Here is a 26,524-nt window from a genome sequence, read left to right as displayed (position 1 = left end):
ATTAGGCTAATTTTAGTCTCAGCGGGAGGGCTCTGTCGTCACTTTGGATAAGGGAGGGCACCGTCCCCCTGAAATCCCAGCTGCTTAGCCACAGTAATTTGACTGGGTCTTGGAAAATGTATTTTCCTTGTTACCAACAAAGAGCAAAAGCTGACACATGCAGCTTAATTTGTATGTTACATTGTCCATATCCAAAGGGAATGCTGTACACAAACTGCTCTCTATTGAGCTGGTTGTGCTGTTTATGTTTTTTTCACTTAATAGTTCTGAAACAAAGCTGAAATTTTCTATTAATTTTCAATTGAACTCTTGCCAATAAACATGACATTTGATCTAGAGGCAGTACGTGATCCTTAATAACTACCAGAAAGTAGGTGGGTAGGAAAGCAATAGCATCAAGCAAAACAGAGTCAGTGATTTTACAGAAGTGGAATTATTTTATGTCTGGAGGTACACAGAAAAATCTAAAATGCCATGCATGAGTCTGTAGATGCATATCCGACAGAATTGAAGCAGCCAAAGCAGAATCACATTTTTCATGTTTATAAAGTGTATTCACCCACAGCATCATTCAGTAGGTTTGTAGTTCCCTAAATGCCTGCTCTGAAAATCTGAAGAACTTGATTTGCAGAAGCAGCAGTGGGAATAGCAGTTACTCTGTCTGGAGCAGGATTTAAATCAAGAAAGTTGAAGCAAAATTAAGTTAGATTCCTTGCACTGTCCTATTATTAGGTACAATTAACTGGACAGTTTAGTATCCTTGAAAGTGTATAAATGAGGTAAAGATAAATGAGATAAGCCTTAAAATGTCCAAAATTAAACCCTACTAAATACAATGGGACCTTTTTTCATTGTAGCTTGCATGTACTTTGTCATGTGGTGATAAACCAAGTAATGAATAAGAAGAGAATTAGAATAGTGAAAGTGGAAAGAAGTCTATATACCTGAGGAAATGCGTTTAAACTTTCGAATTAAGCTCTTATCTTAAAGTGCCCTCCTCTTCTATTTGGACATTAGTTTAAGAACTCAACCCATTTCCTACTGAATTCACTGGTAAAGTTTAACTTCTGTGACAAAAACTGGTAACTGGGGCTTTTGATCTCTGTGAATCAATTTTCAGTTGACTTTGCAGGGAAATAGATTTTTCATTCAAATCTGGAAAAACTTTTTAGTTTCTGTAGGTATTTATGGAAATTGCAACCAAGAAGCAGGCCATTCCACTATGGTTTGTACAAGGGCTATTTTGGTCTTAGAATGATGACTGATTAGTCCCTCTCTTTGTGTAATTCTTGCAGGTCTGCAGAACAAAAGGAAACATGGCTGTCTTTTTTGCAAAGGTACTTTATTATACAGTCTTTGAAGACACTGAAAAGAGTCCCAGTCATCTAGAACAGTGATTCCCAAGCTGTGGTGCCTATGCCATCATGAGAGATAAGCTCTTTCAAAGTGATATTAAGAAAAAAAAGGTCTCATGTCTTCTCCCTGCAGAAGATGGTATGTGCTGTTCATGCAACGATCACTACGCAAGGAGGGAAATGCTTCCCTGTGCCTAAACGTGGCTCAGCACAAAACTGGAGCAATTCCTATCACGCATGGTCCCTTCCCTATGCAGTTGTAGGAGCCTCTGCCACCATTGCTGTAGTTGAGTCTGGGTCTCTTTCCATGGTGATGGCATCTAAGCAAGCCCAGCTCAGGAACCTCTGCTCTAACCTATCCACTGCTCATGGCTGGCTGTATTTGGGTCTTACAAAATGTACCCCAAGCTGGAGGGTATGCTGGGAGTGTTTGTGTAAATACAACTGTCTTACTTCAGTCAGTGTTTGGACAGAAAACTACTACAAGTGGTTTTGTTTTCTGGTCACCTAGTTCTGCTGGTTGAGGTTTGTGTCTTTATCTGATTCTTCAGAGTTCCTGGGGTTGTTTAAATCATCCATGCTGGGAGTGATTTCTAATTCAGTCTTCTCTTCAGTCCTTTGAACTGGTCTGTACAATAGGATGCAGCTGATGCCAGTAGGAGCCTGTGCTGCAGACTGAGGCATCACAATGATGGGTAGTTTTAGCTTGATCTTTTAAATCCAGTTTCTCTGCTGCTTACTCTGATTTCTACAATGAACTTTGATACAACAAGGCATTATTGGGGGCCACAGTCAGCATCCCTTCCAGATACTGCTGGATGCTTTCTTGTCCTGAGAGATCTTTCTACTGCAGTACATCTGCAAACAGTCTGCTTCTTATCCAGTTACTGCTTGATTGCTATTTAAATCTCTGTCTTGCTATTTATGCTTACAATATTAAAAATTCACTTGTTTTGTACTTGTTCTGTCAGTCGAATAAGAGAAGAGAAGGAAAAAGACTATCCTAAAAGCATTCCTCTGAAGATAATTGCAAAGGACTTGGGAACTTGTGCATATGTAAGTGCTCTTGAGCTAAACAGGGGTCTAAATACGTATCATCACCTATGAGTGCTAGTCACCTGTAAATCCTTTGGATATTGGGAGGGTTCCTTTGGTTTGCAACCTCCTTTAAAGATCCGGCCCCTTTAAAAGACTTGGCATGTGCAGGCCTGAAATGTTTGTTTCCTGTGTTTGATACATGAGTTCAGTTTTGAAGACAGTGTGCTTTGTAAGAAATACTGGTTCTGGCACACACACTAAAGACTGTACAGTGTGAAGTCCCAAGGAACACCTCAAGTGGAACTTATGCATAAGCATCTTCAGAAATGCCAGTACAATGTACCCTTTTTTTTGCTTGTAAAATGATCTAAACCCACAGCTGCCTTCATTCAATTCTGCAAAGCTGCAATGTGTTTTATTGTTTATAATGATCCTAAGTCAGTAAAGCTGTGTATATGAACACCCTGAAATTGCCTTAAGCATACTTTTCATCAGCTAAGTAATGCTGGTAACTTTATAGGCACAAGGTAAATTGGTGAAGAAAGGTCATCCACAGGGTGATTTGCACCTTTTTTACTAAGTCATGTTTAATCAATTTAAACTAAATGCTTGTATGTAGCCAGTTCCCTAGGAATACCCTAGCATTCAGTGATAATCCATCCATTCTCCCTCTGCTTCTTATACATTTGTCTTTTCATTCTAACTCGGCTTGTAAGATTTGTATTTCATGCTCAGAAGCCTAAAGAGCATTTGCAAGGATAGGAGAAATTTTCACAGAAGTTAGATTTCATTGGAGGTCTTTGCCCAACAGTGAATCTCCACTTAGAATTCTGTATTTGCGCAGGCATAAAGTAGTCTGCCTTTTTTTCAGAAAATCGTTATTAAGATAAACGATAATAGTTAGAATTGCCAGATTGCTAAGACAAATGTTAATAATCAGTAACAATAATTGTGATAGTTCAAATGCAGGACTTCAGATCAGGTATAAATGTCTATGAATTATATATGCACTCAGGTGTTGCACTCTTGTACCAGGGTTTGCTGGTTTTTGGTTTTTTTTAAATGTCTTTTCTCCTTAGCTATAGTTAGCTCATGTGCCAAATATGATTTCTTGATCCTAAGTCCTAGAAGTGACACACTGTGGTCTAGCTATTATCAGTAATAAAACAGAGGAGGAGCAGATGGAAACTTTGTGATGCAAATAGTTCTTATGGCACTGTGGTCCCTGTGCTACAGCAGCTGGAGATGCCCAAGAATTATTTCATTTTTAGAGGGTAGGGAAGGCTGAACACAAGGCACAAACCACTTTATTATATGCTAGCTGAGAGCAAAATTTATGCAAATGTGCTGACCTACTCCTGAGAGCCAGATGTCATTGCTTCAGGCAAATGTTAAATTTTTTATGGTATGAGCATTCAGATATGTCCTGAAGCAAGATATACAGTATTCTCACTACTTTCCTTTGATTGCCATGGCAGCTTGTTACTGTCAGAGACTTAAACAAATGTACAGCTCAGATCTTTTCTAAATGCAAAATGTCAGGGGGTTGTTCCACCTGAACATCCTATGGCCAGTATAAAATTGATAATGCCACACAGGGCCATAGGGTATAGCAAACTGTCTTGGGACGGGCAGTGAACATTTACATGCCGGCTCTGCCACCCTCCCTTCTTTGGGCCATTGGATATGCCTGGGCGGTTTGTTGGAGAGGGCATGCATTTGTTCTGCCAGGGTTTTAGGCTGGCCATGAACCAGCTGCAATCCAAAAGCTGTGTAGTCTTGTTAGCAGAGCCAAACCAGCATGCCTCTAAAGAGGACTTAGTAACTTGTGTGTGGGAGCTGCCTGTCGGCTTGGAAGTGAGGCCAGGGTGGGTGTGATGGTGCAAGCAGAAACCACTCTGGACACGCTCCCCACTTGTTTTTGCCTCTGCAGGATGATGGCAGTGGTGCTGCTGCAGGATGCCATCATTAATCCTGGTGCGTTTGACATGCGCTGCCCTGCATAAGAGCAACCCATGGTGCCGAGGTACAGAGCATTGCCTGGCTGTAGGTAAATCATACTGGTGCCAGGCAGCAGGTGCTGAAATCTCACGCTGGAAAGGGCTGCCTTGTGGAAGGCGGCACTTCCTCCGACACAAAGCTTGGCACTTCATGCTGGTTGCCGTAGTGATCTTTGAGGTCTCTTCGAACCATAATGATTTTATGATTCTATGATTCTATTTAGGAAGCGTTGTTTCTGCTGATCCATGCTTTTCCATACTGCAGGTCAGCAGATTCTTGAGGATGCTGGAGAGGTAGCGTTTTAACTGGATGAAAGATTACCAAGAGGAAGTGCTTCTGGTTCTAAGCCAAATCTAGCTTTGAGAAATCTATATAGAATGTGGCAAAGGATAGAGAGATGAACAGCTTGTGTACAGTCTTTTCTTACCAGGGAGATCTTCAGTAGGAAAGGAAAGGAAAGAAATGATTTATAATTGATACGAGAACCTCTTATTTCACGAAAAAACTCACTGAAATGTTTCATTTTTTTCAAAGGAAACTTGCATGCTTTTAAATTAATCAAACCATCACATTTCCCTTAGGCAGTGTCTGAAGTGCAGGTAGTGGCTGTGCCTTTTTGCATATTTTAATGTGGAGGTCCTGTCCCCAGTAATCATGGCACTCTCCCTTCTGATGGAGCTGGTAGGGAAGCAGGGAGCAAATAAGGGAAGTATGTGACAAAGCAGAGGAATCAAACCTCGGTCTCAGACAGCTGGATCTTTATCTATGCAGTATAACTTATTTATAGAGTAAAATTTTAACAGGATACTTTCCAATTTTCCAACAATGAATTATGCAGAGCTATTGCACTTCAGATACTCTTTGCAAATCCAAATTTTAATGCCACTTTCCCCTTCTTTTTTCTGTTCACAGTCAAAAACCGTAAGTGTAACCAATGTTGATACAGCAAATGATGTAATTATGATGGCCCTGCAACAGCTGGGAATTAATGTAAGTCCTTGCACCACTTTTAATGAGTCTTTTTGTAGTCACTTTTAAGAATCAAATCTTCTCTTGCACTTTTTCCAAGTTTTAGGATATGAACGTAAATCCTTTATCATAGCAATTCAGCATTGTTGAAATGAAGCAAAAGTGCCTTGTTAATATGCAGACCTCCAGAGATCATCAAGTGCCTTGAAAGTTTTGAATAAGTCTCTCATCCCTGTAAGGGATCTGTTTGAAGTTGCTTTTAAATCTGTTTTGCTGATGCTTAAGAGGAGATACCTTGACACAAGAAGTGAGAGTTTGATACAGCTCCTTTTGTATCCTTCAGTGTGAACAGGAAACCCAGTGACCTGCTCGTTAATTGGATTCAAAATGTGCAAACACACGTGATCAGCTGTGTCCCCAGATTACAAGTGCAAGAACTGCTCTCAAGTGTCCAAACCAAATATCCATGGACCTTTAGTGTTATGTGAGATAGGAATGTGACTGAGTGGTTGCACAGACTCTGAATAGACCCAATTTAAGCAATGTCCAGAACCTGTTTTGGCAAAAGGCTTTTACAGGACTTATGATAATGCAGAGTAGAACAGCAAGTAGATGCAGCCATCCCTAGTAGATCAAGTACTGCCTCAACTGGCTCCCTTTGCTCTAAACCAGACAAGGCAGTGCCTCAGGTGTAGTAATGAATCTGTGCCAGGGACAGGGATTCTGGCTCCCTTACTCTGTTTCATTGTTTCACAACGTCACTCCAGCCAACACTGATGGTCATAGAAGCTCCTGGATGACAGCTTTTTAACTGCCCTGTCAGTCAGCTGTTTGGGTAACAAGATTTTTTTTAATGTCTTATTATTGATGCATATGTTGATCTCGTGGCGTGGAATCTGACAAGTCTTTCCTTACCAGAGCCCTGAGTGTGAGGAGTCAAATATGACCCAAATGCCACTCTTGTGCTTCCCTGGGACTTCTGGAGACCCCCAGCAAAAGCTGGAGTAACCTCAGAATTTGCCTTCCCTAGCATTAATTATCCCTAATTTATACAGGCTTTTAATGCATCCAGGGGCCTATTCTGCTAGCTTGATGTTTCCCAGGGACAGCAATTTCTGTCTAGCCATCTTGTTAACCCATTTACACCAGGGCTAGAGCTCTGGCGCGAGCTCAGGACCCAGCAGTCTGTCCAATTAACGTCGCTCTGGAATTGGTGGAGGGACTGCAAGGTGAAAAGGGTAAGATGTGAATTAAAATGAGGATTTTAATTGCAGATTGTCTCCCCCAGTCTGTACCAAAAATCAAGAGCCTATGCTATATTGCAACTGCAAGTCTTTATTACGGTGTGCTTCATTTTTACCCATTTTATGGGTGTCATTTGCACTTCCTCCTTTTGTGTACGGAAAAAACAGGAAAATGGTAGTATTGGAAGAGAACACTTTGCCTGAGATGAGCAGGAGGAGGAGCTGGTTAGGTTTCAGTTTTGTGTTCTTTTGTGTGTATCACAATCAACCCTTTCCTCCTCTTTACATTTTTATTTCAAGTGGAAAAAGAATGAAAGCCATCCGAAAGATGTAAAATATTGCCTGCAGAATTATTGGCCCAAGTAATATACTCCATTTTTTCACTGCATCTTCATAGCATGAAGCCTTTTTCATTAGAGGCCTATCATAAGATTAGCAACAAAATCAAACAAACTAAATAAATTAAGCTGTAGCCTGTGTATCAGTCAAACACCCAGCCCCCTCGTAGGATTGTTCTGACTGCGAGGAAGCTTTTCCTTATGCGCCGTCTCGAGGTTTTTTTAATTTATGTCCAGAGAGAACCACTTGAAAGGAGCTCTACGACTTTTCAGTGGCAATTATAAAAACTACATTTCACATGTTGTGTGATTAATGGGGCTATTACTTTGGCTGAGTTCACTCTAGTTTAACACATCAGGCTTTTTCCCTCTGTGGTTTCTCTGGTAAAATGACATTGATCATCTGTTCCAAATTATCAAGTGGGGCAGAAAGAAGGGCCTTGGGTTTCCCAGCTCTGTAAGTACACTTGCTGATTTTTCTGGGACAGTCACATTTATACTGGCAAATGGCCTTGTAAAGCCCATAAAGGACATTTGCAATCGAGAGATGAGGAGTCTGCCTCCTGAAATTGCGCTTACTAGCTCTTCCCCTTCTCCTGCTTCCCCTTCACAGCAACGAACCCTTTCATATATATATTTAAAAGGAAAAGTAAATACCCTTTCTTGTGCTCCTTGGCTGTATTTATTTGATCCTGGCTGCTTTCCCTGAGGCATCAGAAATGTCTCCAAAGCCTATTTATTTTCCTTCTGCCCCCTGCTAGCTAACTTAACAGTAGTGCTAATATGGGCCAGAAAGCTCTGTCAGTCAGAGAGCAAACTGCAAAGGCTTTATTTGGTGTAGTGGCATTACACTGGGTGTGTGCAGGGAGTAGAAAGAGGCTCAAGACCTTTGGGGACCCTGGGTGAAGGTCTAGGCAATGCAGGATAGTAGACAACTCCGTGTAAAAGGAGGTAGGATTTAATTTTAGAGCTAAATAAGTACTGTCATGAGGTCTTTATCACCTTTTGTAGCCAGAAAACTTTTAGATTTTAATTATCCTGATTTCGCAGTGTCACTGAAAAGGGATTTAAGGTATAATAGATCACTTGCTATTACCTTTTGTCCTGAGAGAGGTTTATATTAAATGTCACTCTTTTTATTTCTATTGTCTCACCATCGTATCTGAAATAATGTGCTATTCTTCTTCAATTAAACTGCAACATTGACTTGTATATTTATGCTAAGGCATTATTTGGAATTTGCTTTCAAATCAGCGATTTTACACAGCTTTTCCCAAGGATGTTCACATTCTCCAGTCGTCTGGAATTTGTCTCCTTTGATGTAAATTCATCCTCTCCACCATAAATTTTAAAAGAGAGCTCAGCAGGCTTAAAGCGCTCCCATCCAGTGCTGCCAAGCCCTTCCATGCAAAAGGGCTGCACAAAAAGTCTGATGGCAGCCCTGCGAGGAGATTTTGGGGCAGCGTTGAGTGCCAGGAGCCCCTTGAGTGCCATCCTCCCTTTGGCACCATCAGTGCAGGCTCAGGTCTCAGGTGAAGGTGCTCCTGCCCTGCTCTCCAGAGCAGGGCATGGGATGCTCTTGGCTGGTGAGGCTCAGCTCCTCCCGCTTGTACATGTAGAGGAGCTGAGGAGATGGTGGAGCAGTCTCAGGTGTGAGGCTGGGGCTGTCTGCATGCCAGAGCGTGCCCTGGAGGAAGCAATTATCCTGGTACTCAGGTCGGAGCTGAAGGGTCACCTTCGCTCACACGAACTGCCTGCTGTCTGCCACATGCTCTGCAGCGGGCCTCCGCTTTGTGCTGCTTATCTGTAATCCCTCCCGGGGATCAGACCTCTCTCTCCTCAGGGCTGGGTGCTGCTTGGCACCGGTGGGGAGAAGTGGGGCACAGAGGTGCTGGGGGCCAGGAGCAGCACCTGAGGCCAGAGGTCCCCTCCACACTGGGGGCTGCTTCATTTCAAGCCTCCTGGGAGTGGGGACCAACTCAGCCACCCGGCAGGGGGGTCTGGCATGGCAAACACCTTGGTCTGGCCTCAAAAGCGATCCGGAGTCCAGGCAGGCTGTGACCTCCATCCCTCTGCTTCCAGGAACAGTGAAAGAACTGGGGCAAATCTCCCCCTTTTCCTTCAGAAATAACAGGCTCCAGCACCTCTCACTGCTCAGAACTGGACCCCGGTCACATAAATGACATTGCACCTGACAGACACAATTCTGAAGCTTTGCTGGGCACTGCAAAAGTAAAGGGGGTTGCTTTGACCCTGCTGGCAAAGTGCAGATTATCCTTACATTGTGAGAAACCTAACGTGAACCTATTCTTAATGGCTGGCAAACTTATTCTTAATTCTGATTTTAAAGGGCTCTGAAAAAGACTACAAGCTGTGGGTGATTTCAGGAAGAGAAGATGCTCCTTACCCTCTTATTGGTAAGTTCTTGACATGGGTTTGTTTTTCAACATTCACTCCGTTTTTCGTGCTGAAGGAAGCAAGAAATACAGAGAAAACTGAAATGCAGTTTCCTCTTTTGTTTTGTTTTTCCCATTTTTTCTCTTACTTCCCTGTCACGCAACTTTGCCTATTTGGGGAGCTTGTCAGATGCTGAGCCTTTGTTTTGAAGAGCAATGGCGTCTGTTTGTGTCACCAAGAGGTTGAAAAAGTTGTTTCTGCCCCAATTTTGCTGCATGAGGCGCGGTCTTTCTCCAGAATCAGCCTCTTCCCTCACTCACCTCCTCTCCTGGAGCTAGTCCAACTTTACTGTATTTCTTCCTACACTTCCATAGTCTCACTTTCTCCCCTCCTCAGTAAAAATCAGCAGAGTTTTGAAAGATGTTCTATTCTTCCACAACTCAAGTTAACTGATTCAAGAGGTCCTTTCCATTCCTGTATTTCTCTTACTGGCTGACAGCTCTCCTCTGATTAGGAGCAAATTATTGCTTATTCACTTTCCAAAATGCTTTTCGAAACATTTCCTCCCCAGGAATCAACCCAAAGCTCAGAAGTGACTGGATGGACTGATTTGATTTTGGCCCACAATTCACTGAGAACAAATCCCTTCCTATTATTAGGAATCTTTCCCTGTAGAAGCCTGGCATTACTTGTGCTGTATGAGTTCACAGATGATTAGAACAAGAAAAATTTGTGGATTTTCTGTTTTCCTCCTGCAAATTTAACCCCAGTAAATCTTAGCATTCCTTCTTAAAGCAGCCTTAGCTACAAATGCTTTGCTGGAGTCAGAGAACGTTAATATTTATAAAATGTCTAACTTGTGCACCTTATAGACAGTGCAAACTGTTTTCTCTTTGAAACATTCCAGACTTTGTCTTTCTGACTATTATGTGTAGCTTCTTTAGATAAAATCACTGACATGGTTTAAACCAAGAACCAGAGAATTCAGAAATGGGAAAGGCCTTTCTAATTGACTGACTCCCTCTCACTGCAAATTCGAGTTACAACCCTTGGAAAAGAAGAATCTAATACAAAACTGATGCTGTTCTTGATATGTATGCAAAGGTTTATTAGGTAAGGCCAGCTTTTATCATAGGCAGACATCAGCAGCAGAGTTTGACTGTGCCTCAGCTTCGCACCACCTATGATCTCTAATAACATCTCTTCCACTACCAGTGTTCAAGTCTAAGTGCGAGTTAACTAAAACATCTTAACATTGTGCCCATATTTAATACATTTCAGCTGCCAGGTCTTTAGCCAAGTCCAAAAAATATCTTTCTGGTGGCATTTTTGAAAACTCCTCCAGAAATGAATTACCTCTGTGTAGTCCCCAAAGATGTTGGTTAATGCCGAGGGTAGCTCATTTGCATCAGCCCTGTGATTAATGTTTCCTTCCTGTTTCAGCCTCAGACAGGAACTGGATTTGTGTCTCCTTTGACTGAGCTGATGGCTGTTGCACTTAGCATGCAGCAGGAGGGAAAATCACTTTCACACTGGATTTTTTAGTTTTGCATGCTCAGCAAAAATTTGACAGATGTCTGCTCCAAAATCTCATTTCTCGCCAGAACGATATGAGCAGCCGGTACGTAAATGTTCAGTGTCACAAGTAAAGCAGTAGAAAGATAAACACTGAATTCAGAAACAATCATTTGTATTTTTTCTGATGGGCTTTTATATGATACAGCTGTAATAGGTCTCATTTTACTTTTACATCTGTTTGACTACACAAACACAGTACCTCCGTATCTGCAGTGTATGATTTATGCCCATGTAAATATGCAGAAAAGCATCAGTTCGGAGATTACTGAGAAAGTGCTGCAGGCCAGCATGCAAAATCTGCTTTTCCTCCAAGACGAATGGAGTTTTGTGTGTCTCTAGTCAATCCAACACGAGATTATGATGATTTCTCTTTGAATAGGCCACGAATATCCCTTCGGAATTAAAATGAGCCACATTCGCGACGCTATGCCGCATGGATCAAAGCACTGTGCCTGTCCCAGGCAGCTTCAGGGCCCCTTCTTGGCGGAGCAGCTGCCCCAGGAGCTGCAGTGCCAGTTTGTGCTGAAGCCCAGCCGCCTGGCCCTCTGCCAGCCGCTGAACGGTACGTCCTCCTGCTCGCCCGGCATCGGTCACCCCCAGCCCAGCTACCTCCCTGGCTCTGCTGGAGAAAGCAGGGGTGCCGGGACTGGGGTGGGGTGGTGGTGGAAAGCGGAGAAGGCAGAGGTACCTTCCAGCTGCGCGGGGGGATTTTCCAATGTAGCTCTCCCTGATTTGAGTGTGCTGTTGTGTATGTGTCATCTTTGTACGTTACATTTTGACAAGCTGCCTGTCAAATGGGTGTTCTAAAACCAGCAGAAGACAGACAAGATCTCTCCCCTGCAATTTTTTGTAAATCTGTGAGCTGAGCTTCTCTCTGCAGCCCTGGCGGTGCTCTGTAGCAAGGCAGAGTGGGTTTACAGTTCAGGAGTCAGAGCTTGCCTGCAGCACAGAATTCCCATGCAACATTTGGCAGCGTCCGCGTCCTTTATCTGAACAAGGTAATTCAGACTACAGGCTTGCTTCACTGGGACCCTCACGCAGCAAAGCCTAGGCATGTACTTGAGTACCTAGATGAAGTGAGTGAATACAACTTCTTTATTTCCATTCCTTTTCAGTAAAATGAAGACAGTAAAAATTTCTTCTGCCTTGGGCCTGGATGCTGCAAAAATATGAGCACTTGCTCTCTGTTTTGCACTCTGCTGTTAATGACCACTCACTGATCATGACTAAAACAAATCAGGAGGTATTTACAGAGTTGGGGCATTAGACTAAAAACTCTGTAGGGCAAGGACGCATCCCATGGTGTGTTTTTATTGTGCTTAACACACACTGGCATACTCAGCTCAGTTACGAACTCTGCCCTACTTCACCATTAATGACTGTATAATAATAAAAATAACATGCTCACTGTTGTCCTGTGCACTCCCCAATAGCTAGGATCTCCCACAATACATGAACAGAATCCAGTTGTAATGTTTTTAGAAATTAGTGAGGCTATACTAGTGTCTGTTACAAATTATTCCGGAAATGGATTGCATTTTATATAAATTAATTTCCTTTCCACACGCCTTCATCCCCCCCTTCCCAGTAATTTGTATCATGTATTACTTCATGGCGTATTTTAAGAATGAGGCAATCTAGCAAAGGAGTGTAATTAGGTTTACAGGCCCCACTTGGCAGCTGACGTTGACTGGCAAGAGAAAATAGAAATGCAAATCAGGCCTATAAAGTTCTAATGCAGATGTGTTGTCAGCGGTGCCGTGCACGCCGCAGGAGGGGAGGCGAGGCTGGCTTTGGGGCAGCAGGAGCCTGGGGCAGCCTGCAAGTAATGCACAGAGACTGTGCTAAGTGGGAGAAAGAGGCTTTTAGTCCATTCACCTTTTGTACTTTCATCAGACAAAGCCTTTTAAAGTGAGGTAGAGGTCTGGCTGCTCGCAAACCAGATTATCTTGCATACAGTGCTGTTCTTTGTGCTCTTCCTAACTCCTCACCTATTTCAGTTTTGGAAAATGGTGAAGGGTACCTGTGTGCTATGATCTGGGTTTGGGCTCATCTTCAGATTAGCAAGCCAAAATCTGTGGTGGTGTTAGGTAAGCAGTAGGCGCACCCCAACATACAGGGCAAATTTACAGGGAGCAGAGGCTGTAACCCCACATTTCAGTGCCACACATGCTGTGCTAGCCTCCCTCCCATCACTTCCCTGCACCGGTACTGCTGTCCTGGACACGCTGTCCCTTCTGGAGGCAGCAAGGGGTTGTTGCCCCATTGTACCAGCACACACCATGGTTAGACAGCGTTGTAGGTGTTGACCAGTAGACATGACTGACAACTGGCCATCATGTCAAATAAGCAGCTGTGTGGACACCAACTGTGGTGATTGTAGTTGCATCAGCTGTCCTGGCAGGGTAGTTAAAAGAAGTACGCAAGAACCTACTGTGTGGAAGAACTGGAGTGTTTCTGTTGCCTCTCCTGCAGCCTTTCAGCATGTAACAGGAATGGTCACCTACCAGTTAAACACAGCCACTAAGTAATGCTCATGAGCACATGTCTAAAAAGTATCATAAATACTGATTTACTTAAAGTTTAGCTTGAAAGAACCAACTGCTGGCAGTGGCTGGTCTGTAATTCAAATTATTATTTAATTGTCTGTTGAAAGAGAAAGCAAAATTTCAACAAGTTGGTCTCAATACAGAAAGGAGGTCTTTGAAAATTATTTGACAGTTAGGTGTTTGGTCAGAAAGGGTGCTATGTTGTTAAATAGATCTGAGGTTTTATTTAGACATTTCTGATTAGTTTGCAAGAGGAAATTCCACTTGCATGGCTGGGACACTGCCTAGCAATAGAAATTCTCTGTGTGTAAAGTATGAGCAGAATAGATGGCTGCTGTGAGCTCTGAGCAAGATCTGCAACCAAAGAAGTATTGCTTTTTTTTCTGATTCTGGCCTAGAATAATCCACTAAAGCAAGGCCCTCATTTTTGTATGGAAGTACTTCTGCAGAGCAATATTGGCATCTGTCTTGGCTGAGAGGAGGCTGTGCTGCTTCTAGTGCTGTAAGTTTGCACATGTTCAAGAAAGGAAAATGTACATTCTCCACTTCTCATCTGCTCTTTACCTTAAGACTTCTCAACCCCCTTAGAAAAGGGGATAGGAAAAGAACGAGTTTTCCTGTTGTTCAGTAAATGATAGTTTTGTAAGTGGCATGGAATTTCGTTGCCATACATCAGTTGTTGGTTTCTGCCCTGGTATGTTGAACAACGCTGATTAAGATTTCCTTCCTCTCCCAGGAGAGAGGTGCAGTTCATCACCATTACCCCTTCCTCACATTGTCAGTTTGAGCCACGGCTTTCAAGAGTGGAGCAAACAGCGAGAGACTAAGTTCCTAATTTTAAGACCTTTTTTTTTTTTTTTTTTCCCACTTCTGCTATTCCTTGTTCTCCAAAATAGCATCTCTTCTTAATTTTTACTTCCCCTGATATCGACAGGGTTTCCAGAAAAAAACACTAATATGTATTTGCTGTTGTGTGAATAGAACTCCAAGTGAAGCAGACCATATTCATGTGCTAATATCCAGCTCATCTGAAAGAAAACAAAGTCATTTTGAAAGTTACATGTTAGTTACGTTCTCTGAAAACACGGCGTGTCAAGTAAAGCCTTATATACTGCCAAGCTTGTATTTCATGTAGCTTTGGACTGCTTAAAATGTATATCGCCCTTATTATTTTTTATGAGAAGAATTTTTCATCAGGCTTTCGCATTCATATGTTCACATTTTGAGTTCAACTGTAACTTTTCATCCTGTAAGCCTCTAATGAAAAGATTTCCACCCATTCCCGAAGGGAGCATGATCTCCTAGAACAGAATAATGCGTAACAAAAATCACTATTTGGGCAAAAAACAAGTGTAGTAAAGTATAGGAGAGAAAAATATGGTATTATACCACAATCCTTATTTTGCAAGCCTTGCTTCTACCCTCTGCCCTCCACAACAGCAGAAAGCAAAATGTTTGATCAGATGGAAGAACCAACTAATAGAAAAGTGCATAGGGTAGGCAAGCAGCTAAATCAAAGCTGACTGGCTTTGAAAACATCTAGAAAAGGAAAAATATATAAGAAGAAGTTTTTCTCAGTTAGCACTTTCATCATAAACAGTCTCAACCCACCCTTAGCGGTAGCCCATGCTGTTAAGAAGACTTTGCACTGGCTGATGTTGAGAAAGGGCACATGAAAAAAAACCCTTTCTGTATCCCATTATCAGTATTTCCTTCTCTATGCACTGCAAATAAGAGCTTCAATTAGTGGTGCTCTTTAGATACCTCATGAAACCATAGCAACCACTGCAAAACAAATACTGGAATTAGAATTGAAACACGTTTCTTCTAATAAACACCTTTCTCTTTTGCCAGACTTAAGCCAAAAGTCATTTAAAAGGAAAAGATCTATCATAAATTGGGCTTTTTGGCGTGGCCCAGGCACTCACTTGGACAATGCACCCCTCTCCTCAACATCTGCTGCTCCTGGGAAGCTCTTTGGCCTCTTGCTAACAGCCATCTGTGAGGACGACAACCTGCCCAAACCCCTCCTGGTGAGTCCCAGGCTCAGGGCTGTCTCTTGCAGTGGTGAAATTTCTTTGTGTAGTGAATGAATGAGAACATGGGGACATTTTGTAAACGGGACACTGAAATTACCCAAGCAGAGAAACCAGAAGGAAACCTCATTTGTGGTTCTCAGCAAGAACTTTGGGTTTTAACATATGCTGTGGTCAGGCTTGGTTAATAACAAACAGATTGAGAAATGTATGTGATCAGTCTGCTGCTCTGGGGTTATTTCTTCTTTATAGCCCATGCTATAAGGCTAGTTCCCTAATCCTCACTTACACAGTGTAAATAAATGCCACATTCACACATATTTTTTTAAACCACTCCCAAGATTCTCTGTAAAATCCCCAGCTCCATAAATGTAGCACATGCTGTCCCATACAGACAGCCCATGTATGCGTACAAATCCTACCTGCCCTGAAGTAGAAAGTTTCAGAGCCTTTCTTGAAGACATCCTGGGGCAGGCAAGCACTCTGGGTCCTCATTTTTGATCTGATAGCACCATTGCAAAAATAGGTGGGAAGGCAGAGGTTGCAGGAGCATCTTTTCATCCTGTCTCGAGGGAGCGCTAGTGTTGGGGGTGCTCTCAAAACTAGTCCAGGAACATGGAAAATGTTGTCCTACAGCCCATTCCTAGGCATAATTAGGGCAGATGTGTGGCATTTTTGGTCAGGACTGAGGAATGCCCTGTTGTCAATGCAGCAGTTAAAACATTTACAGAGTGGGTATGAGCCCTTCAGGATTGGGCTCCTCATCCTAACAGCCTGACTTTCGGCTGGGACAGTTTGCCAGAACTCCACTGAAATCAGTTTGCAGGAAGAGATGGTTTGTCTCCTAAGCTTGTGCTTGATGTGCTGCCTGAATAGTGAATCATACCAGGACTTTTCAGGTCTTTTAATAGTGTGGGTTTGGGTTTTTTTCTTTTGAAGGAGTGCTGTGCATTTTTATTGTTTAGGTTATTTAAATAAGCCCTCCAGAGATGGACTCTCTAAGAACCTGGTCCCTCATTCTCTCGGTTTGAGAGATGAACCAATGCTGCATTTCAGAAATTTCTCCAAAACCTTAATATTAGTAAATTTTTATCGGAAAACAAATGAAGTTACTAAGCATAGAATCACAGCTTGGTAAACTTTGTGCTTTGAATCTTAAACACTGTGTTTATGCCACAAAATATAACTTACTTTCAGTTTCATGCAGCGTCTCTGGAGAATGGAATACTGCATTGGAGGGACTGTGTGGGATTTAACTGCAAGAGAAGGAAAATATCAGGGATGAATGCTGCAGGCATGTTTGAGATCTCTGCTTCAGAGCTTCAAACTTGCTTTCACAGCTGAAGGACTCTCTTTTAGCCATTGCCACACTGAATTGCCTTACACCATTAGCTTCATTCATGTAATTTTGTCTGGGTTTACTACTTTAAGAGGGGCTTCCCAGTTTTATCTTGTGGATATTTTGTTCAAAATATATTTTCAAAGCGTTTGTTCATGCACTGAGATCCTGTGCCGTGGGACTGAGTCTGTTTCAACAGCAGAGCTCTAAATCCCTGCAAAGAAAATGGAAATGCTGACGTGAGTCCTGCCGCCATGAAGGTGCTCCTCCAAAGTGTCTGCACTTACGCGAATGCTTGACTTTCAACTTCTGCAAGAGCGAGAAAGAAATGTTAAAGAGGAAAAGTAAAAATTATTATTTCCATTAGACTTACTTGCAGTGCTGTGTATTAGGAAGACCTACCTTACGGCCCAGACTAGGAAAGTCACCAAACCCCACTGCTTAGCCATTACAGTTACAGGAACTCAGTTTAGTGATGAGACTCTCCCCCAGTGTCCCTTTTCTTGCCATCTCCTTTGATAACTTGGTCCTCAGAGCACCGTGAGCATGCACGTAATTCCAGAGACTGTCTGCACGCGTTTCCCCCTTGGAAGAGACAAACATGACAAATTCCACGTTGCTTGGAGCAGGCCTGGGGAGAGATGACCAGCATGTCTGAGAGATGACCCAAAGGAGACCGCAGAGAATTAAGCAGCTGGAAAATATCATGTACATATTACCTCAGGAGAGGTCTCTGATTTCAGCATTTCCTTTTCTGCTGTTCGCCTCTCGGATTTAGCAGAATGAATCAGGCTCTCCTGTTATTTTAAAAGCTAGGCAGGAATCTGCTTGTTTTCGCTTTCCTTTTGAGTATCTAATGTGGTGAGCTGCCTAGCTGTTTACTCCTTTGCAGCCTCATTGGCTTCAGAGGAGCCACAAGCCAAGCTTTAGCCTGCTCTGGGTGACCTCCCAGGCGGGAGCACCATGCCCCAGCGCTGGTCTCGCTAACAGCCCTGAGCTGCTTCCAGAGAACGACTGCACTGACAAGAGGCAAGAAGGGTAAAAATCTAACCCTGATCTGATGTAGAAGTGCAGATAGATATTAACAAACAAAGCATTTCCAGCTTAGATAAGATCTCATTTTTTCCAGACATCAGGCATGGAACAGAAATCTTTGTCTTTGGTTGGTGATAACATTGAACGTACTGACGAGCAGTGAGGGTCTCACATCTTCCTGCAGAGTGGGGTCTGGCTGAGGGCACTGTCAGATGCAGAGCTTTGGATTAGGTAGACGACTCTCCTTTTCCCGTACCACAGTGTTTATATATTTAAATGACTTTTAGCTAACGCTTGCCCAGATCCTGGAAGATCATGCAGGAGGTTAGTGCTCAGCAATGACAGCACAGTATTTGTGAGGGGATGTTTTCCAAAATCAGTGTCCCAGACCACAGCTTTGCTGTGCAGTTTGGCATGGTTTGGAGGGTGAGCCTTGACTTGTGTTTGATTTGTGAGCCTTTTTAGGACTTAGAGTTTTTCATCTGTGGCAAAAGTGGCAAATCTACATTTTAATGGCACTAGACAATAAAATATATTTCTGAGAAAGCCTCTCTTCCTTTTAATTTTGTTTAGGACATGCTTTCCCTCCTTTACCAAGAGGGCCCTTCCACTGAGGGTATTTTCAGACGCTCTGGAAGTGCAAAAACCTGCAAAGAGCTCAAGGAGAAGCTTGATTCAGGCGCTGAAGTGGACCTAGCCTGTGAATCCATATTTGTGACAGCATCTTTGTTTAAGGTATATGAAGAATATTCCTTTCCCCCTTTTTGGGTTAGAGCAGTGCAGATCCTGGGCACAAACAAGTAGGACTTTTCCCCAGGGACAGGCCCAAAGAAGACTTGGTGGGCTGAGTTAAGAATGGGCTGGCTCATGGGGATCTCCAAAGGAGCCTACCACTGAATTAGGACGGGGAAGAGGACTAGCCAGCTTGTTCTGCTGCCAGCTTTCCTGAGGTCTCAGCTACAACCTGGTCCTGTTACTCTCCCTATCTCTGCGTAAAGTCAATGAAACACTAGAAAGGCAGGTTTGCAAACCTGTTTCCTTATTCATCAGTAATACCCTACACTGCAGATGCTAGCGAGTGTATAGTGTTTCCCAAAATGTTTGGATTGATTTTGCCATGCATTATCTTTTCTTATAGAATCATAGAATTGTTTAGGTTGGAAAAGACCTTTAAGATCATTGAGTCCCACTGTTTCATCAAGTCCAACCGTGTCCAACTCTTACAGACTTGTACGTTAAAAACAATGTTCCTTGTGCAAAAAGCATTCCAAGCCTTCTGTAAAATTTCAGCTACAGGTGGATTGGCCTATTTCTTTTCAGATTTTAGTACTGTGCATCTGTTTATGCATAGTTTTTGCTTAAATCTCCGTTCTCAAGCAAGCACTGCTTCAGTGTAGTATTTTTATTGCAGAAAGCCATTCCTCTTGCTACCATGTGAGAGGTTTTCATGGGTAAGATTTACACGTGGATTTAGGACATGCATTTAGGGCAGGTCAGCTGCGCCATGCCAAGTGCTGGTGTGCAATATTCATCCCATGGTAACCGTTTCACTGAGGGGTGATTGCTTACCATTTATAACAGTGAAGAGTTACCACATAAAAGCAAATGTGTTATTCATGTGCATCATAGCTTGCCTTACCCTAGCTTGTTTGAGAAGCTAGGATTTGGGCTTCTTCCCAAGTTGCAACAGTTTGCCTGCCAGTGGTTGTGATATTAGGAAACAGGAGCAGCAAGACTATCCATGACTGGTGTAAGTACTCCATCACCAAAAGGGATTGATCAGGGGAAGGAAGGTGGGGGTGCCCTGGAGTGTTTATGGTCTGGAGGTATTGGAACTTGTCAGCTAAGGAGAAGAAACGGGGACTACAGATGAAGTTAAGTGATAAGTAAAGACAGACATTATGCAGCATCAAAATAACTGGTCCCACTGCAGATCTTTTAGTTCAGCAATAGCAGATGAAGCATCCAAATACCTCTATTTTGGCAGGAAAGGGTGAGGAAAGGGCAGGAATATATTCACTTTAACCACAATCTGAATTACTTCTTTATCTTATGTGATTTTCTGCTGGGTTTGGTTGCTGTGTGGAACAAGATGCTTGTCAGCTAGTGCTGTTCCACTGATACATCCTCTTGTATCTGCATATCTTATTCCTGCTCCCTCCCACGCTCCAGGACAGCTGTTCACATGTTTCGTTCTTCTTTTCTCTTGATAAGGATTTTCTTCGCAACATCCCAGGCAGCATTTTGTCATCCCAGCTCTGTGATAAGTGGGTTTCTGTGATGGATCAAGGAAATAATGAAGAGAAGATAAAAAGCATCCAAAGGTAGAGTTACTTATATTCTCTGTATTCTTTTCTTATAAATTTATATCCCAGAATGCAGAATCCCAAATATTCAATTTACAACCTACAATTAATTTTTTTTAAAGAGATGCTAAAAATACCTTTGTATATGACAGAGCATTCAAACTTACATATAAACTTAAGAGATTGCGTGTATGGGACAATTTTCTGACTGTCTTTTGTCCTATTTTTCTGCCTTTTGTGGATACCAGTAATTAAGTAGAATATCCTTTCGTGAAAAAAAAATTATAGTATTTATAAATACGCTGAGACCTGGATTTCTGCCTGATACCAAATCCAAAATCATCCTCAGGGAACTTCGGGGTCCTGGATGAAAGGGTAGCTGAAATCAGTTCTGCATATATTCCCCCTCATTCATCTCAAATTTTAGTGACCATTTTGAAGCCAAGATGGAATTGTGAATGAAATACTAGAGCATAATGACAAGGGAAGCCTCCACCTTGCAGGTGATATAAAACAGAAAGTGCATAAAGTTTATGTCATGGGAGGCTGAGCTTTGGTCACTAGCTGACCTCACGTGCACTTACATGTGCACTTATGGCAACCAGATGGCATGGAAAGACAACTGGACTGTTTGGTTAAGTGACTAGTGAATTATCAGGCAACTTAGGTGAAACACAGTTTCATGTCACACATTGTACTTGGTTCATTACTTTGACAGAGTGTAATTTTAATTATGTGTTAGGGTGTTTTCTGTTCTCCCAGAAAACTGTTCAGAGATGTGGCACAGTGAGGGAAAGCAGCCAAGCAAGAACACTTCTTTAACACACTCCCTGGTTTAATTAGTGGATCATGTTACCCTGTTTCTGTATTTTCATTATCTTGATTTGTGTGTATCTGTGGAAAATTGTTTTCTATTGTCCAGTCACTAATCTAAAGAATTACGTTTGTATATGTTTTCAGGTTAATAGAGCAGCTCCCGAGAGCTAATGTTGTTCTCTTACGTTACATCTTTGGAGTACTGCATGGTATAGAAATGCGATCTGAAGAGAATCAGATGAATGCATTTAATCTGGCTATCTGCATTGCACCTAGCCTGCTCTGGCCTCCTGTTGCCTCCACTCCTGATACGGAAAGTGAATTTACAAAAAAGGTAAGAGTCACTGCAGTGCAGTAAAAAAACCAAACCACCCTTCATCCTGTTCAACCAGGCTGTTGCGTTTTCAACAGTACCTCTTCAGATCAGGACTGGTCCTCTTAGTAGGGCTCCAGAAACATTCATCAATCCGTTCTCATAATCTCTCTGGAAGAAGGGGAGGGAGATCATAAAGCAGTGTATTAGCAAAGAGCTTCTCTCATCAAAAAGATCTCTGGTTATGGTGACCTTGGAACAGGACAGAGTAGAAATGGAGAAGATGCATACAAGGATATATACTGGGACATTTTAGCTGGGCCTGGCTGTTTTCCTCAGGCCCAGGAGAGCAGGAGGGGAGTTCCTGGTTGTCAGGGGGACACATCATGGATGGGCAGTTTGCTCCTGTTCCTCATCTGTATGGCGAGCTTGCCCTCAGTGGAATAATGGAAGATCTGACAAGACATCTCTCTCCCATTGCTTTGTCGCAGATTTCTAATCTGGTACAGTTCCTCACTGAGAATTGCTGCAGGATTTTTGGAGAGGAAATTAACTCCCTCTTTGGAGAAGTACTGATGACATGTAAGAGAGAGAACAGCTCAGGTAATACAGATGATGTTTTGATCCTGTGAGACAGCTAAACTCAGCCAGCCAGAAGATGGGTATATTCCATGTGAGAATGCTGTTCCCTCTTCATGTGGTGTTCCCAGATACTGCTGTTCTCTTTCCTTTGTCCAAACTATTGATGATAATCACTGATTCAACTTATCATAGACCTGGACCGTATCACAAAATGCTTTCCCAAAGAATCCCTTGCTCCTATTCCAGTCATCTGAACGACTATGTTAAAAAAAAAGGAGGGAAGGGAAACAAAGAAAAAGAAAGAAAAAAATCTGGAGAAGGTTTCCTCTCAAGTCTAGACTTTTTACCCCATCCTATGTTTTCCCAGAATATCGGGAATTCAGTGATCAACAGGGGTTGTAATACAGCTGTCACACCATTATATTAGGGTTGAAAGCATCTATTCTTCATTATCAAAAGAGAGAGATCTCCAGAGTTTCAATGGGGCATCCAGATTTTGCTGCTAGCACAGGAAAATTGTGGAACTGGTGACTGAAAATGTCTGACAGACTACTTGGCAGAGCATTCCAGAATATCATTAAATGCTCTTTTTCTCTCCAGCTCTGGGATAGTATCAATTTTGACTGGAGTTTTGGGCCTCTCCTTAAAAATATTTCTAAAGCAGCAGCTCTGTAAAACAAATTCTGGCACAGCTGGCCTGTACTAAGTGTTAATGGCACTTGCTCCGGTATGCCAGACTGACTCAGTGTCGCTGAACCAAACTCCTCATGCTCTGCCTCCAGTGAAATTCGGTGAAATCCAGTGAAATTTGGCCCGCTCCCTCCCCAAGAGTGGAAGCACATGGGATCTGCTGTGCTGGGATGTGCTGGGACTGAGGGCTCAGACCCACGGTAGGCTGTGGCAGCTGAACAAGTTTTCAGGCGCGCAGTGAGGCATGGTGACTGCCCGTGCGTGAGCTCTGCCTGCTGCAAATGTGAGATAAGTCAGCTTAGCTTAGCCCAGAGCAAAAGAGATTTAATGTAATTCCAATTAGCACATGTATGGAACAGGGCCCAGGTGTGCACTGCTCAGTGGAAATGAGGTGACTGTTTAAACTGAGACTAGAGCTTTCTTCATAGTGTTATTCTTAAAAATATTGTGTTTTCTGGAAGACCATAAAAGTATGAGGTATGTCTAAAAGACATTTGTCTAAAAGAAGGAAAGAAAGGTTAAATGTTGCTTTCAATATTCAATAACAAAAAAAAATTAAATAAATTACTGATTCGATATACTGTATGTAAATTACTGTTTACAGCTGGATTACCTACTACTAAAGTTCCCCACTTAAAAAAAAAAAAAACAAAACAACCAGAAAAACCCTTTGTTTGACCTTTGTTTGTGCCATTGTCCTTTTTCTTGACTGAACTGCAACTTAGCACTCACTTCAGTTTTTCCATTTCAAAATTAGACAGTAATTTTTTCTGAAATTATTGGCATTTCTGCTTGAAGAATCTTTAAAAGGCAAATGCTCCTGAAAGTAAAGGATACTTGCCAAAAAAAAAAAAAAAAGGCAGCTGCTTCTCAGCAGGGTGGTTCAGTCACTGATGTGTTAACACTTGGTTTGTCCTTGCAGATGCTACTTCTCTCCATCTGAATGACTCTTCCTACGACAGCCTGGAAAACGAGGCGAACGATGAAGCTGACTCTTCTTCTAGTGACTGGATTAAGAACCGCGATCAGGATAACAGGAGCAGGGAGTCTGTCTTCACTCTGAGCGACGGTGATTCAGAGCAGACAGAGGTAGATGATATCCAAAGGAAAACCAAATTGAAACAGTTGACAATTTCTGTTGACGTACACCATAAGTTTTCATCGCAAGAAAACTCAGAGAATGAGTCTCTCCGCTCCAGTGCACTGGGCTTGTCTTCAGCAGCTACCTCAGGGGCTCTCAAATCCTTGAGGAGACACAGGCGCTCCTCAGAGCCCGCCATCGGCCTCCTTGCCCCCAGCTTTGCCTGTATTGGCGATGGTCATGAGAAGGCAGCACGCAAAGCCAGCTGTGACGTTGTTTTGTCTCATGAAGATGAAGACTATGTCCGTCAGCTTCGGTCACTGCAGATGGAAGGGCAAAAGCTTATCAATCAGAGCTTGATTATAGGGATTAACATTGGTAAAAATGACAACACAAACCAAAACGTTGAAAAGAAAGACTTGTCCCATTGCCTCCTGCCTCCAATGCCAGAAGGGTTAAATATTTGCTCAGGATTTAGCTCTTCTAGCCTGTCTTCTCCTGGGACATCTCCGTCTGTCTCGTCAATGAGCTCTTTGGACAGTGCTTTCTCTCAGTTTTCAGACCAATCTGTGTTTACCCCAACTGAAACCTCCTCCCCTTTTGATAGCACTTTTCAGTCGCTAAAGAAACACGAAGACACTGCCACTGAAGCGGCTGATGACTATTTGGTTACACCTACCAAGGTGCCACCATCTCCGCAACCTACTGATGCTTTGGCTGAGGGGGCCTTGGTGGAGTCCAACAGCAGGCCAGCGCCCCAGAAACCTACTGACAGAGTTGACGGCTATTTGATTAAGCCTGACATTCAGCCATTACCTCTGAAAGTCACAGGAAGAGACAGACTTCATGATCCAAGATCAAAGAGGAGGTCTAGAAGAGCATTACAGCAATCCAAAGTTTGAAGAGACTGACCAAAGCTTTTTTGCAGAGGAATCTTAACGCTTAAAATAAACACCATAAAGAAAATGCCTTCGGTGTTAATGTGTGTTCATTTTAAGTTTAATATACAGGTTGTTCAAATTTAATTGAGCAGTCCCTAGATTCACAGGTTTTCTATTTTTAGGAAACTGAGTAATGTTCCCACATAAAGCTTTGCAAGAACATTGTAAGAATAATAAAAATTGCTAAAAAAGCAAGCAAACAGAAATCTCCCGAAAATCTGGAAGGGTCCCAGGAGGTAACTAAGAGCAGTGCCCTGTTCTCTGAGCCTGCCAGGGCAGTGGGGTTCCTGCTGGGCCTCTCCCCTCGACCACCCGTGTGTTGAGCCTTGTGGATGTCAGTCCCAGTCCTTTGTGGTTTTGATGTAGCGTGCAAAGTCAGCATAGCTTCTATAACTGTGGTATTATACTACTGTTCTGAAACTTGATAGGTATTACCTTCATTGTCCTCCAAGGAATAAGTGTATTGTTTTCTGTATGTTTATAAGGTATGTTCAGTAGGTGTAGCTATTTCTTTCACACTGCAAAAGAAAGAAAAAAATAAGCCTAAAAGTATGTAAAGAGAAACGCTGAAGCTTGTAGTTAACACCTTGCAACTCTGTGTGTTTCATTTATTGTGCTTCGTTGGCTGTTCTGTTCGTGTTTAAGTTGTGAATAGTTTCTTAACATTGCTGTAAATGGCATTATGTATTATTGCAAGCAGAACACATGTAATTTTATTATGCAGCATCTAAAACATCGTATAATATATTAAAAATAATGCGTTATCTAAATGCTTTGAGTTTGTATAATATATCCTGATAAATTTTGCTATTATATATGTTCTGAAAAAAATGTGTATTTTTGTACTTGCAAAAAACTGCTGCTAATTTTACGAGTTCTGTTTTGTTGTTACAGCACTGGTATTGATATGTATGCATTCAATGCTATATATTAAATATTATTTGTTATGTCATAAATTCAATTTATATTCTGTGTAATTTTTTTTAGGTATCAGTTCTACAAGCTATTGCTGAAGCAAAAGTCCCAGTTATGCCACTGCAAATCTTGTGTGAGGAAGGACTGCAGCATTTTTCCTCTGCTTTGTCATCCTGTTGACTTTTGTAAATTTTACTAATATTCGAAGACAAGTTCCTACCCTTTTACTCTTCCTCTGGAGAAACAAGGGTGTTTTTAGCTAATGGGATGCAGTTAACAATATGGGGGTGCGGAGGGACCTTTTTGGGTAGTAATATTAGGGTTGGGAGCAGAGAAAGGAGGAGAACAAGACACTGAATGAGAGCAAGATTTCTTCTTTAATATTAGCAGGGTTACAGAGAAAGCAAGTAGGAACAGCAGGGCTACGCTAAACACATCTGGGCATGTGTGCATGCATACCATGCTTCTGAAATTGCGTTGATTCATTCATTAGCTTTCCGTTTTCGAAAGCCCTCCCCCACTGCAGGTAATACTGGCCAGTATTGGAGTTTCAGATCCTATTCTGCTTACCTACACTCTTGTAAAGGTGCTTATGCTCCTAAGTCACGATGCATTTCTGAAAAATGTAAACACTGTCTAGTGCACTAAGCCGTTTCCAAGTATTACCAGCATAAAAGGTTTTTAGCTCTGTATCAGAACGGAAACTCTCCAGCAGATTTGGAGGACGGAGGGGATGTCTGTTAACAGTTAGAAATATCCTTACTTGAAAATATAGAATAGGAGGGTTGTTATTTTGGGCTCTAATCCTGGGAATGTTGTATTTGTCAGCAGAGCTGCATTTGTGGAGACCCACATAAAGCAATAAACCATCATGGACTTAGAACTATGCCAGCATGTATAATTGTGTGCAGGCTCAAAGACTTCACTGCAATTTGTTCTTTTTCATCTTTTTCATTTTCAACTATTTTAATAAAAATGGCAATATGCGGAATCTGATCTGT

General features: G+C 42.3%; 1 protein-coding gene across 1 annotated transcript in view; it reads left to right on the top strand.

Annotated features, from left to right (window-relative positions):
• Positions 1-24,613, top strand: part of LOC104156092 (rho GTPase-activating protein 20-like) — a 36,793-nt gene extending 12,180 nt beyond the window's left edge. Inside the window, 13 exon segments of the mRNA XM_009701346.1 lie at positions 1,296-1,337; positions 2,327-2,411; positions 5,307-5,384; positions 9,296-9,362; positions 11,300-11,482; positions 15,324-15,502; positions 18,453-18,614; positions 20,094-20,203; positions 21,146-21,335; positions 21,806-21,917; positions 23,509-24,521; positions 24,523-24,585; positions 24,587-24,613. Of these exon segments, the coding sequence (XP_009699648.1) occupies positions 1,296-1,337; positions 2,327-2,411; positions 5,307-5,384; positions 9,296-9,362; positions 11,300-11,482; positions 15,324-15,502; positions 18,453-18,614; positions 20,094-20,203; positions 21,146-21,335; positions 21,806-21,917; positions 23,509-24,521; positions 24,523-24,585; positions 24,587-24,613 (2,311 nt within the window).
• Positions 24,614-26,524: the final 1,911 nt, after the last annotated feature.

The sequence above is a fragment of the Cariama cristata genome, unplaced genomic scaffold (genome assembly GCF_000690535.1).
Source record: "Cariama cristata isolate BGI_N322 unplaced genomic scaffold, ASM69053v1 scaffold29165, whole genome shotgun sequence".
Classification (NCBI taxonomy): Eukaryota; Metazoa; Chordata; class Aves; order Cariamiformes; family Cariamidae; genus Cariama; species Cariama cristata.
Note: the sequence above shows the minus strand (reverse complement) of the source record. Positions and strands in the feature narration are given on the sequence as shown.